The sequence below is a fragment of the Spermophilus citellus genome (genome assembly GCF_964194105.1).
Source record: "Spermophilus citellus genome assembly, chromosome: 5".
Taxonomy (NCBI): domain Eukaryota; kingdom Metazoa; phylum Chordata; class Mammalia; order Rodentia; family Sciuridae; genus Spermophilus; species Spermophilus citellus.
Window position 1 is genome coordinate 158,376,554 of NC_138186.1, and position 14,702 is coordinate 158,391,255.

Genomic DNA, 14,702 nt, shown 5'->3' on the forward strand with positions numbered 1-14,702 from the left:
CCAGGGCTTGGGTGGGGGCATTTTGCAGAGAGGGAAGCGCAGGGTCTTCACTGTTGGGTCTTCACCCTCATAAGCTGCATCTCTGATGATAAATCAGCTCTTGACTGTGGTCTGCTCTCTAACACCTTTTGGGTGTGACTTTCTCCAGCTTCATTTTATTGGAAGAGGGCTGGTTTCACCTCCAAAGATAATTTTCCAGGGAGGATAGTGGTGCCCACGAGCATATAAGAGGGAGATGAACTGAGTGGGACTGGGACTGTCTAAGCCCAGAGGTGGATTGTATCATGCTTGACATTAATTTCTGGATTAGTTTGCTTATGGCATAATTCTATTTAGTAAGATATCTTTTAACAGATCTCACCTGACAGCATTCTAGCAAATTAATCAAGGTGCCAACGTCTGTTTCCCTAGTGGAAAGCAATAAAATAGGTGCAGTCTTTCCCACGGGAGGCCAAATCTATCATTTAAAAATTGCATTTGGAAGTTTCTAAAACTAATTAACCTTTAACCCGCCATTGTTCTTAATGTCCACTGATAATTACTGTTAATGGTTATCACCAAGGATGAATGGTCATAAAGCAAATCAAAGGGCACATTTTAATGCATTGATATGTATAATGTATTAATAATTACTAGTGGCCCTCAAGTGGTGGACAGCCTCAGTTGTAATGATTATTTCTTGTGGGTAGATTTAGTTGGAAGACAACAGCATCCTAGTTATAAAAGTTAAAAAAAAAAAAAAAGATAAGGTAGATACCAGTTCTATAGGAAGTAGAGTGACATAAAAAGGTTGTTTTAAAATCAAGAACTTGAAAGGGGCTTTCTCAGCTGTCATTCCCCCACCTTGATTCCCAGCTGAGACATGGAACCTGAAGAGATTAGGTCCTAAGCTGACCTGAGGCTGAATTATGACCAAGCTCCCTCTCCAGGTCCACTGTGATCACCATCCTCTTGCACAGGTGATCTCAACTTCAAGTTTATACAGTTTAATATTAACAAAGTATACAGCCCAAAGGAAAGGTGGACACGCACCAGGTAGGTGGATTAGAGGATCCCTCTGGTTCAGTTAATGCAAGAACAATGCAATGGGACATTCACTTCCTGTTAAGGGCCATCCTGGGTTGAGCTTCAGAGTCAGTATGCATCTCTCTGCAGACTAGAACCTGATGGTCACTTTCATTTCCCCCTGATTTTTTAAAGTAAGTCCTTCTCCTCAGTGGTGCTTGTAGTCTAGTCAGTTGTTGGGTTTGTTTTCAATGCTATAAGAGCATTAAAACCCTGTCTTTTTCTATTTCAAAACTTTCTAAAGTAAAGGTGTGCATGCATGTATGTGCATCCTTCCATATTTTAATATGTTCAAATGACCAGCTGGTGTTGAAATAAAGTTTGATTGTGGATAACCAATATGAAGTCTTGATTTATCATTGTAAAAATAATAGTATAGAGACAAAATGATTTTAATTGCGTTTTAAAAGTGGCATTGAATTTTAAAATAATAAAACTGATTTTCCATGTGTTTAATTCTAGGAAGCTCTTGTAGACTGCTACAAACCAACAGAGGTAAACAAATCACTTTTCCTAAATGTGATGTTTGAATTGGTTTTTATTAAAACAATTTGTCTGTTTTTAATGCTAAATCACAGTAGATGAATGCTAATCGACTGTTATTATCTATGAATGCGTATGTTTCACAGTACAACTTCATTATTTCTAAGCTTAAAATGTCTAGTTCAGGAAGACTTAAAGCTAATGGAATGGGGTGTGTTGCTTGCTTTAGATAAAAGCCAAACTTCAAAGAAAATTGTGAAATGGTATATAATCATTGTAAAATTTTAGATTTATTACTGGAGAATATATCCTTTCAGTTTATAGGCATATATTTTTAAAAAGCTTAAAGCTGATTCTGTTTTTTCAAAAGAATTACCTTTACTGAGAGAAAAATGTTATGCTTTGTTTAGGTATTTATAGTATATGTAAATATTAGTATAAAAAACAATTGTCATTAGTTGGAATAAATTAAGGTATTTAATGTAGACTCTGATTACTAAAAGCAAGAACATGGTAGAGATTAATCTGAAAATATTAGTAAAAGAAGTACTTTAGGTTAATTCCTGTGATAAATCAGAGGCATTGGAAGATTCATCAGATGTTTTAGAATTTGTTGTAACATCAAAGCAATTGGTGGCGAGTCTTGTGATTTTTGAAGTGGTATATTATAAAGAGAGAAGAAAACATTTTTATGAGTGTGTAAGATTTCAACAATAAAGATGTTTATGATTATTTGGTTTGAGGCTAATTACCTATTTGAGTTGTATTCCTACAACCTTCACTTTTGATTATATCTTATAGTCACAGAGATTTTAAATTTTAGTTATTAAGATATATACTTTTAGTCAATGTAATACATATTCATACTTTTGAAAACCAAAAAAATATTATAAGGCTCATAAAGAAAAAAATAGTGTGTTTCTCCATTTCTTGGCTCCATCTTTATAGGATATATATATATATATATATATATATATATATATATATATATCTCCATCCATCCCTGTAATGGATGTTATATCCCTATAAAGAATATTAGTGCAAAGTGAACTACAGAACTCTGAAAAAATGGATATATGTGTGTATACACACACACACACACATACACATATATATTTACAAATATATATATATATATATTTATACACACATTTATGCATATGTGTATAAATGTGTTATATATATATATATTTATATATATATATCACATATATATATATATATCACATATAAATATAATAACACCTTTGCTTCCCTGTTATTTGCTCTTTTATCCTAAACATGCATTTACTATTTCTTCTTTGTTTATTGACTTAAGGGGAAAGATGATAGCACTTTTACTCTTCACACAATTTCTTTCCATCCATCCCACAATAAAATTATATAACAGTATGTTGTTAAATTAGTAGTTGAGAGTAATAATATTACGATTTTAAAAGTATTTTTTCATTACTGAGCCCACAATAACATATGACCATGACTCCTCTCTTATATAGCTCTTTGTTTTTCCTGGAGTTGATAACCGCCTTGTCTTTTATTTTGTCTAGTACCTATTGCTATTTTATTGCTCCAGTGTTTTTGTCAAACATGTAATATATTTCCTCTGTGCTTAAACACTTCATTGCCATCTTCCTACCTCCAGACTTTTTTTCTGGAGCATCTGTACAATCTGGAATAGAACTTTACTTACAGTTATTTGGGGAGTTAATATGAGCTAAAACAATTGGTTATTTGGAGAGTGGTTTTAAACTCTTGTGGTGAGTTAGACGAGACAGGTAGGACTGTAGACAAGACAGTGATGGATTATGCAGAGTAACCAGGTGATGTGGGGGTGGAGAGGTTGCTGCTCAGGGCACCTGGACTGGATGTAGAAATGGCGTTTACTCATTTGCTTTTCCTTTTTACTTCAGTACTCACCTAGGTGGAGAAGTTCCTTTTGTTTATTTAGGTGAGAAGGTTTGGACTTGCAGATTTCTCTTCTGATTGGCTCCACAGGTGGCCATCAGTGGACACCCCATTTTCTCACTGTTTCTCAATGAGCCCTGTTCTCCCTCCCCACCCCACCTCCCAGTTTTTGCAGTGTCTAGGGAACAACATATTTACAGTGGTTAACAGTCATGCAATTAAAGGAAGATGGTGGGTTTGCCCCTGGAACAAAAATCTTCTCAGCCAGTTTTGATGTGGAGGCTTAAGGATGAAAGGATATAATATTTGAATATTCTTCAGAGTTTTGAAAGAAGAAAGGAGGAAAATAAGCTGGAGCTTCCAAGTGAATATCTCTGTGTTCTTTTTTTAGCTCATGGTTTCTAGGAATGGAAATGCTGTGAAATGCTGAGAAATTTCATTTAATTTTGTTTATTTATGAAAGGATCATTTCAGAAAGTCAGGGGGCAGTTTTGCTTTGAGGCAATGTTCATAAGAAATAGTTTTTTTTCTGACATCTGGACTGTGAGATAAGAGTAATACCTTCTATTTTTCCAGAGTTCTGTAGTTCACTTTGCACTAACTTCCTTTATCTTATTTTGGACTCACAATGATCACTTAACATTAAGAGGGTTTGAGTAACTTATCCAGGATGCCAGAGCAGTGAGCAAGCAAACCAGGACTCCACCCCAAGTTTCTGACCCCTGATCTTGTGCTTTGTCTGTCTGCAGTCTTCTTAAACTACTTAACTCAATGAGAGATTTAGGACTTTAAAGGACCTTGTCCTATCTGAACTAAATGCTTAACAATTGATGATATCCTTAAAAATCGCTGTTTCTGGAGGTGTGGTATTTGATCAAAATTATTTTACATACAATTAGTATACCACTTTCAAGTTAGGAATGTAAGCAAGATGTCTTTGCTGACTCAGATATATTTATTTATAGTCTCATTGTGGAAGTAGGGTAGGTGGTAGAAAAAACACCAAACTTCGAGTCAAGAGATTCACAGCAGTGCCAGTACTCACTGACTATAAGCAATTTTTTTTTTTTTTTAGCTTCTCTGAGCTAGTTTCCTCATGTGTAAAATGGAGGTAGTCATAACAGAGATTTCATCAATCTTGTCTTTGATGTATCTAAAACCAGTTGGATTTAGTAAGAACTATATGCTATTTAGTAAGAACTATTTAGTAAGAACTATAATTATTAAGCATTTAATATGCCAGGCACTGATCTAATCTTATGTTAACTCATTTAATCTTTTTTTTTCATGAAAGTTTCAAACATTTACTCAATCATCCATAACTTTAAAGATGTTTTAGTAGATTTCATTTTAGAGCAGTTGTAGGTACATGGTGAACTTGACCAGAAGGTAGAGATTTCCTATACACAACCCGTACAACCCCTGCCATACCCCCACTGTCAAGATCTCCCACCAGAGTGGTGCATTTGTTACTATTGATGAACCCACACTGACATATCATGATCACCCAAAATGCATAGTTCACATCAGGGCTCACTCTTGGTGTTTTGCTTTTTTAATGGGTTTTAACAAACATATAATGACACACATGTCCACCATTGCAGTATCCATCAGAGCAATTCTCATTACCCTAAAAATTCTGTGCTCTGCCTGTTCATCCTTCCTTTCCTCTAACCTCAGATAACCACAGATCTTTTTACTCTCTCCATAGTTTTACATTTTTCAAAGTGCCATATTCAAATCATATAGCATATAGCCTTTCCAAACTGGTGTATTTTCCTTATAATATGCATTTAAATTTGCTCCGTGTCTTTTCATTGCTTGTTAGCACATTTTTCTTTTTTAGTGCTGAAAAATATTTCATTGTCTGAATGTATCATAGTTTATTTATTCATCTACTGAAGCACATCTTGGTTGCTTCCAAGTATTGGCAATTATAAATAAAGTTGCTATGAGCATTCTTATGTAGGTTTTTGTAGCAGTGTTTTAATGTCCTTTGTGTAAATCTCAAGGAATTTCAGTTGCTGTGTTGTATGGGACGAGTATGTTTAGTTTTGTAAGAAACCATCAGACTCTTATGATATTATTGTACCATTTTCCTATCATTTTCAAGTTAGGAATGTAACTTGAAATAAGAATAAAATATCATTGAATGAAATATCATTGCTTTAAATTGCATTTCCCTGATGTATAATTTGGAGCATCTATTTACATGTTTTTCAACTGTATGTCTTTTTAGGTGGGGTGTCTGTTAATGTCTCTGGTTCATTTTTTTAACCAGGTTATTTTTTATTATTGAATTATTAAAATCTGGGGGTGTGGCTCAGTGGTGTGGCTCTAGTCTAACATGTATAAGGCCCTGAATTCAATCTCCAGCACCACACACCAAAAACTTCCTTTGTATATTTGCCTAACAGCTCTTTATCTCATTTATCTCGTGCAAATATTTTCTCCCAGTCTGTAGCTTCTCTTTTTATTCTCTTGACAATGTATTTCATAGAGCAGAAAAATTTTATTTTGATTAAATCCAGCTTATCATTTCTTGTCAATCTTGTCTTTGATGTATCTAAAACCAATTGCCCAAGAGTAGACTATCTGTATTTTTTCCAATGACATCTTTGAAGAGTTTTATAGACTTACTTTTTACAATTAGATCTATGTATGATGCATGTGGATATTTGCTTGTCTCAGCACCATTTGTTGAGGGTGGCTTTCTTGTATATATTCTTGATCCTTCATAAAAAAAATCAATTGATTTTATTCATGTGGGCCTATTATGTTCCATAGATCAATTTGTTTTCTCTTTCATCAGTTCCACACTGTTTTGATTACTGTAGCTTTATAGCAAGTCTTGAAGTTAGCTAGTGTCAGTTCTCTGAATTTATTCTTCTCTTCCAATATTGTATTGGTTATTCTGAATCTTTTACCTCTCCATCTACACTTTGGAATTAGTTTATTTTGACTGAGATTGCATTAATCTATAGGTCAAGCTGAGAAATGCTCACATTTTGATAATATTGAGTCTTCCTGTCCACAAACATGGAATATCTCTCCACCCATTTCTATTGAGATAGCCTCGAACTTAGACTTGTTCTCCAGCTTCATCCAATCTACTATTGAGTCTATCAAGGGCATTTTTCATTTCTATTACATTGTTTTTGATCTTTGCAATGCATTTTGGTTTTAGAACACCCATTTCTCTGCTTGCATTGCTGTCTGTTTTTGCAAGCTGCCTCCTTTATTCATTGGATTCCTTAGCACTAATCATAGTTGTTTTAGATTCCCAAGTTGATAATTCCAACATCCCCACTATATCTGAGTCTGGTTGTAATGATCGCTCTTTCTCTTTGAACAATGATTTTTGCCTTTTACTTTTGTAATTTTTCTTGCTATCTGGACAGGATGAATCGGGTAAAATGAACTGCTGAAAATAGTCCTTTAGTAATGTGGAGTTAAGGTTTGGGGAAGGAAACATTCTGTAGTCCTGTGCTTAGGACCTAATCTTCATTGAACCTGCGTCCCTAGACTGTGAACTTTACAAGTGCTTCTCATCTCTCCCTACACCATACACCCTACTCCCTTTAGTTGGGACAGATGGCTAGAATCAGCAGGAGTTGGTATTTCCCTTTCTCTAAGTCAGGCTCTGATAAAATCCAGCAGGGTAGGCTCAGGTTGGTTTTTCCCAAGTACAGTATTTGTTAAGAATAAAATGCTCCGGTGTATTTCATATTGTTCTTTTTTTTCTTCTCCTGCCAGAAGCACAAAGGAATTTTTCTCTGATGTTCAATGTAAAGATCTTAGAGGTAAACTCACAAAATATGGGGAGCCCTCATAACTGAGTCTCCTTGGAGTTTTAATCCCTCAGATTTGTCCACTCTGATTCTAGCAATTTCTCAATTGCAGCTGACGTTTCCCACCGTGGCTCTGGTTCCCACAGAAGTTGCTGCCTGTGGTTTCTGCTCCAGTGAGCTGGGATTCTCTGTATCCACCTGTCAGCCTCTCTACAGCATTATGTGCCCTCTGACTTCACTGCTCTTATGAATCTAAAAAACATTGTTGATTTTTGAGTTTGTTCAGCTTGGTAGGATGGAGTGGTGGTATCTAAGCTTCTTGTGTGCCTGAATGGAAAGAGGAAGTCTTACTTAATCTTCAAGTCAAAGCTATGAGAAGGACAGAATTGCTATCAGTTAAATAATGTTGGGCATGGAAGAATTGCACAAGGTCACACAGTTGGTAAGAGTACATATGAAAGTATTTAACATAACTAACACGTATGCCCTTAACATGTTAGTTGAACCTGATTCTGTTTAAAGTAATGCTTCTCTACCACATGTTCAAGATACAAAATGCCCCAATTCACCAAAAGGTATCCTTGAATTATTAAATTTGGTGATTGTACTTTAAGGAATCTGCTAATTTCTTAGATGTGATATTGGTTTGGTTCATCACCTTCTGTCATACAGTTTGGGTCTGTGGTTTTCTCCTGTGTAGGTCACAGGCTAATAGGGGAAGGTCATCTATTTTTCCATTTGATTCATGTTCAAACTGTGGACTCTTAACATATAATATTTTTTTCTGAGTTGGATACATTAAAACCCAGCAATATAATTGTGGTCACCATAGTAAAGTGTTAGTGATTGATTAATAAGGATACTTGTTTCATTACTTTCCCCTTAAGTAAATGCAATTTGGGATGTTTCTATATGAAGCGGAAGAAAAGAAGTTTTGTATTGAGGATATTACATGGATTTGAATAATATGTAGTGATAGCCTACTTGTACAAATTAGGGGTCAGGGGTGGGCACCTACTGCCAAGCCAGGGAGAAACTTCTTTGCCTGTTTCTTACTCTTTACTTGCATAGTTTCCAACTCTTGGGATCATACAGGAGTACTTCCTTTGTACTAAGATGACAAACAGAAAGCCTGCTTGCTCTTGGCTGGAGGGCATCTTTCTTATCATCTGTTGGTGGAGTTGTCAGGCCAATTAATGGACTTTTAAACAAAGTCTCTGTTTATAGTTGAAGGCGTTTCTTTCTGTGCATTTATTTCATTTTTTTGAACTCTGCACCCAGAGTTCACTAGGATGACTCAGTCTGGGAGTAGGTGGCAAGAGGCATTTCAAGTTCCAGTGATCTGGTAGGTCATGGAAATGTCATGGCTGTGCTATGGTTATGGGTGATCCTGGTTTATAAATAGAAATTGACCAGTGTTTTCTGAAAGACAGGCCTGCTCTGTTCTGCCTGTGTTGGTAGTAGGAAGGCAAACCCGCCTTTTACCCTGATGGACTTTGCCAGGGGCCATGGTCAACTCATCTTGTTCACATCAGTTGGCTATTCATTTAGCATCCTAATCTGTCTCTTAAAATTATTGTTTGTTTTTTGTATATATGGAAGTAGTCCTTCACTGAGCTAATGAGAGTGAGAATATCTAAATGTGTTATTTACAGCACATAAACCAGCAAGTTCACTATATTCCCTTCATTCATTTGCTCAGCAAATGTTCATGGAATATCTGTGGGTCTCTGATCTAAGGACCGGGACGTGGAAGTGACTATCTACATCCATATTTAAAACCACTGCTTAGAAAGCCACAGGTACCTTCAATGAGAATTTAAACACTCAAAGACTATTAAGATAGACATAAAAGGACCAAAATGCCAGGTTTTCAGCTCATTCAATGGTCCTCTAAGTCAGGAACCAAATTGCTTGCCAGAATGTGGTTGTCAGGACCTGCTGTTGCTGGAGGAGCAGCCACGTTACTCAGTTTAATGGGTCTGAGTGTCCATAGGCAGGGGTACCCCTCCCTCAAGGCAGACCCTTTCCATATGGCCCCTTCTTGGCCTCCTGGCAAAAAGACTACACTTCGGGGCTGGGGTGATGAACAAGAGCTTGAGTGAGAGATTAATGAGTGAAAAAGATGTCACCTTTTAAAAGGTGGCACCCTTCCCAAAATCCTCAGATAATTTTTTTGCATATCCCTGGTTAAAAAAAAAACTGGTGAAAAGTATCACAGTAAACATATAAATATATGAATTTTTTTAAAGGGGCAGTTGTGACCTTCAGAACAATGTTTCTGAACAGAGAGAGAATTGAGTGCTTCCAACAAAAGACCAAAGTCAGATGAAAACTGTTCTCTAGTGGTGTGGCCCTTGGCTGAGAAGGCCCTGCAATGTTTTAGTGTAATTGGGCAGCTAGATGTTAAAGTAGTGGGACTTATTAGCCAGAAACATACTGTTTTTCCTGGTAGCCAAAAGCATCTTGGGCCTCGTCTGCCAGTTGCTCACACACTTTCTTTTGGACTCTTCATTTCCCATGTCTCTTCTGCTCAGATCAAAAGCCTAGTGCATGTTGGAGCTGGGATTTGGATCCACATTTCAGTCTGAATCCTCTACTCTGTCTACTTCCCATTGCCTTTCTCTGAGTTCACATGAGAGGAACGCAAGCTTCACTCGGGAATATTTATAAAACCTAATAGGATTGTCTTCATCAGGGAAGCCAACCTGGAATTGTTAAGTAAGCTCACCCTAGGCGTGCAGTCATGAAAAACACTCTTTATTTATTTCCTGATCTTTATTCAACACTTTTTGCAAAGTTAGGGAATAGTTCACAAGACTATCCTCACTTCTGACACCAATTGCAAGTTTAAGGGTTCCCAAGATCAACCTCAGATTTGATAATTCACTAGAGGAGCGCACAGAACTCATTGAGATTGGTTAATATCACATTCCTAGTTGATTACAGTAAAAAGTTACAAATTAGAATCAGCCAAGGGAAGAGACTCATAGGCTTAAGTCAGGGAAATTCCCCCAAATGGAGCTCCCAGGTGTCTCCTCCCCATGGAATGACAGAGTTAATTTTCTCAGCAGTTATGTACATGCAGAGTAACCACCAGGAAGCTCTGAGCCCTGGTGTCTGGAGTTTGGTCACATTAACATGGTTGACTGCCCACATGGCTTTTCGCAGCTGTAGCTGATACAACATGACCCAAAGCACCCAGTCTCAATCACCTTGTTAGATAAAAACTTTTTTGGGGGTGGGGAGAGTGCAGAAGTTCTAAGGGTTTGAAGCTCACTTCTCAGGAGCTGAGGGCAGAGACCAGATTATCTTTTTTGACAAGGCTAAGATCTTTACCACGTGCTTTTTAGACACAGGATGACCCTGCTTATGGTGATGGTGACAATAACAGTGACATAAGGAAAGATAGCATACTGTTATGGGAAAAGCCACATGTGTCTTGCTTTTGATGGCCCTGCCCCCAATAATTAATGATGTCGATTTTTAAAAGACGTGGTGGACAAAGCACAGATTTTATATGGAGCTGGACCTGGATGACATTTTCTAACTATCAATTATGATTTTAGGATCTTTTCTTTGACACTAAATTCAGAGAGGTCATACCTATATTAAAAACAGATCTACCCTCCCTCCCTATATTTAGACTTATCTGGACAGAAAAAAAAACATGAATTAAAGATTATTTAACACATAATATTCGGTTTTCTATATTTTTGACAAAGACAGGATCAAACCAAATCCAAAAGTCTTTGAAAATGCATTTCCTTTCTTTAGACAAGATTCAGGTATTTGAAGTTGTGAGAAAACGTTTACCACAGGAACACCATTTTGTGACCCAGACCCTATCCTGTGCTGTGGTGACCTCTGTGGACTTACTGACATGCCACAGGAAAAGTTATTTGTTGAGAAGGAACATCCTGAGGATTGTATAAAACAATCTCTTTCCTAGAAAAAATGCAGCCAATGAGCTGGAAGTCAATTGATCCCCCAATCCTGTGATAAACATCTGAGTGACCCACTTAACTTCCTCTCTTTCTTTCAGAGCACCCTCTGAATCCCTCCTTAATGGGGTGCATTCTGGTTTCTGCAGGAATCTGTGCTTCCAAAGTTGGAATTGTAGGACCACAAATAAATGTTTTGTTGCTTCACAGATAACCTCCTTGGATGTGATGGGAAATAATATTCTCTTTCATGGATAATGGGAATCTAGGTGAAATGACTTAGTTTCCTTAGTAATAACTCAGTGAGAGATTATAATTTTGCTGAATTTACTCCATGAATTATTCTCTATGGTAAGATTACTTAGGGAAATTTTATTTTGTGTTGCCTGAATTGCAAATGTAAAGACTCTGAGAAACCTGTTAGTAAGGAAGGAAAGAATTAAGAGCATAAGGTTGAAAATGGTGATTGCAGGTGACTCCCCCCCCCCCCCCACCACCCCTGGCACACCACTAAAGGTTGGAATTTAGGTAAAAATTAAATTAAGAGTGGTGGACTGAATCTCTAAGATAGAGTAATGGAACTGCTCTCACAACAGAACAAATTCATCTTTACAGGCAGATAGTCAGGAAAATAAATGGATAACATAGTATCAGTGGCGTTAAGTTAAAGGAGGGAAGGAAAAGCCAGCATGTAGCCAAGGCCTTCAGGAAGTGGTGTTGGCAAATGCCATTACATTATGATCCTAACAGGATCATAAGCCTCTTTTCAGATAATAAAAAATAGAATCAGTTCTGGTGTGCCCTGTCAGCAAATGAGCCTCTCTAAAGACAAGGCGTCCTCTCCTCCCCCCAAGAAGAGGGGAAACTGAATGTCTCAGGGGTGAGTGACACGGGTGGAGCTTGCTATGGCACAGTCCTTACACGCCCAAAGCAGGGTTCGTCTGTTCTGATTCACTTTGTGGCCCGTGGGCGACCTGAGTGGTCAAGGTGACTAAAATTTACAGCATGATTTTTCAGTGCCTCTCTGGTTCTTTGGGTGACAGCTTTTGCCATTTGGAATGGTTTTCAGGTGTTACCTTCATCTTTTTAAAGAGGTACATCCTACACTTCTGGAATTTTCTTCACTCATCTAAACTTTGGTGGATTGGAAATTCTTCTCTGCTTCCATCCCATTCGTACCTTTCCAAGTATGTCAGAATTTTAGATAAAATACCTGATAAAATCAAATTAGAGGAATTAATGACTTATTTTAGCTCATAGTTTCAAAAGAATCCAGAATCACCCCGGCTCTGTTGCTTCTGGGCACAAGATGAGGCAGAATATCACACGGAGAGAAAGTGATGGAGCAAAGCTGCTCACCTCTTGGTGGATAGGAGGGAGAGAGTGTTGAAGGGGCTGGGGACCAGACATCCCCTTCCAGGGTATACTAGAGTGACCTGCTTCCTCTAATTAGGCCCCAAGTCCTACAGTTTCCACCTCCTCCCTGTTCAATTATGAACCATCAGTGGGTTAATCCACTGTTGAGATCAGAACCCTTATGATCCATTCACTTTCCAAAGGCCCCACCTCTGAGTGTTGCTGCTCTGGGGACCACACCTTCAACACATGAACCTTTGGGGAGCATTTCATATCCAAAGCAGAGCAGCACACTCCCACCTCGGCTATTGAATGTCAGACTTTTTGGAAGAAGTGTAAGGCAGCTACTTAGAATTTGTACTCAAGTTGACTAGATTTGCACTAAGTTGGAGTGAGACTGGGGGCAGGGCAGAGGCTTCCCCAGTTTAAGGTGGTGACTGGTCTGGGGAGAAAGAGGAGATGGTACACAGGTGGGTCCTGAGACCCATGTGGTCCCCACCTTTGGAAACCTCCCCTGCTCGTCCTCCCTCCCTCCCTCCCCCTCCCTCCCTCCCTCTCTCTCTCTCTCTCTCTCTCTCTCTCTCTCTCTCTCTCTCTCTCCCGTTGATACTCCCTTGGGCTATGCTCACTATATAATTATGAAGGATGGTGCAATAAAATAATTATAATTGACCTGTTGCCTCATATACATGTTTCTCTAAGGAGTAACCAAATCCTAAGTAAAGAGTAAGTGGTATTTTCTGGAAAAGTGGGTTGAGCATCTGGAGTTCTTCTTGACTCCCCTTATTGCCTGGTACAGTTATTGTGGTTGGTGACACCATTCCCTGGACAGAGATTCTGAGCATTTCTTTTAAAAGTTATATTGTTGGCAAATAATTGTAATTAAAGGGACATTGCATAATATCTGTTTATCTTGTTTCTTTTAAAATGGCTCAAAATGTTTGGAAGAATGACACAAATGCGGTTTGTGACATTGTGGTTCCTTCATTTCCTCTTTTCCAATGGTCTGTCTTCTTTAGAGTGTAACAGGGAGTGTAACAGATTACTTAGAATGACCAGGAGGGCTCCCAGATGCCTGGCTCTGGTGATAATTACAAATCGTGTGTCCTTCTGCCTCCTCTGGCACAGGCTGGAGCAGGCTCGTGACAGGGAGGGGGCCGTGGATGTTGAAAGCCACAGAGACCAGGAGGGATCTGGAGGAAGAGAGTTCAGAGTAGAGTGTGCCACTGCCGTGCCCTGGTGACAGAGCCTCACAGCAGAGGCTTCAGAGCGAGAAAGGATCTTCTGTTCTCCCAGCTGCTGCCAGATCCCTCAGAACCTGTCTGGACTTCTTTCTTAGAAGACTCACAGATCAGGCTGCAAAGAGTCCGTTTTCAAACTCCGTGGAAATGTTATTCTTCTTTCTATTGCTTCTTTGATGCACGTGTGTGTGGGGGTGTGGGGGGGTGTGTGTGTGTGTGAGTGTGTGTGTGTGTGAGAGAGAGAGAGAGAGAGAGAGATTGTGAAGAACATCCTAGGCTCCACTCTTCTTTCAGCTTTTCCCTAACTCCCCTGGCTTTGTTAGTTTACCAGTACTTAAAGAGAAGTACCTTTTAGCTGGGCACAGTGGTCATGCCTGTAATCCCAGCAACTGGTGAGGCCGAGGCAGGAGGATCGTGAGTTCAAAGCCAGCCTCAGCAAAAGCAAGGTGCTAAGCAACTCAGCAAGACCCTGTCTCTAAATAAAATACAAAATAGGTCTGGGAATGCGGCTGAGTGGTCCAGTGGCCCTAAATTCAATCCCTATTACTCCCCCCAAAAAAGAAGTACCTTTAGTCAGTGTGGCATCATCGAACACCTGTAATCCCAGAGACTCTGAGGGTTGAGGCAGGAGGATCTCAAGTTTGAGGCCAGTCTGGGCAACTTTGTGAGAACACATCTCAAAATAAAAAGACTGAGAATCTAACTCAGTGTGCAGGCCCTCAGTTGGTCCCCAGTACCATGTACACACACACACACACACACACACACACACACACACACAGAATCACTTTACAGCCTTCATATTTATGGGGGCCTAATTTGTATGTCCCCCCCCATCACTGAGTGGACATTAAAGATTCTAGTGCTCCCCCTCCCCCTTTCTTTCCATCCATGCCACAGCCGTGTGAATTAATTTG

The 14,702-nt window shown here is 38.7% G+C and overlaps 1 protein-coding gene across 2 annotated transcripts in view; it reads left to right on the top strand.

The window, feature by feature from the left end:
• PPP1R14C (protein phosphatase 1 regulatory inhibitor subunit 14C) overlaps positions 1-14,702 on the top strand; it is a 114,984-nt gene that overhangs the window by 61,173 nt on the left and 39,109 nt on the right. For both annotated transcript variants that reach the window (XM_081295233.1, XM_081295234.1), the window contains exon 3: positions 1,528-1,560. In XM_081295233.1, coding sequence (XP_081151359.1) covers positions 1,528-1,560 — 33 coding nt within the window. The remainder of the gene's footprint in view (positions 1-1,527; positions 1,561-14,702) is intronic.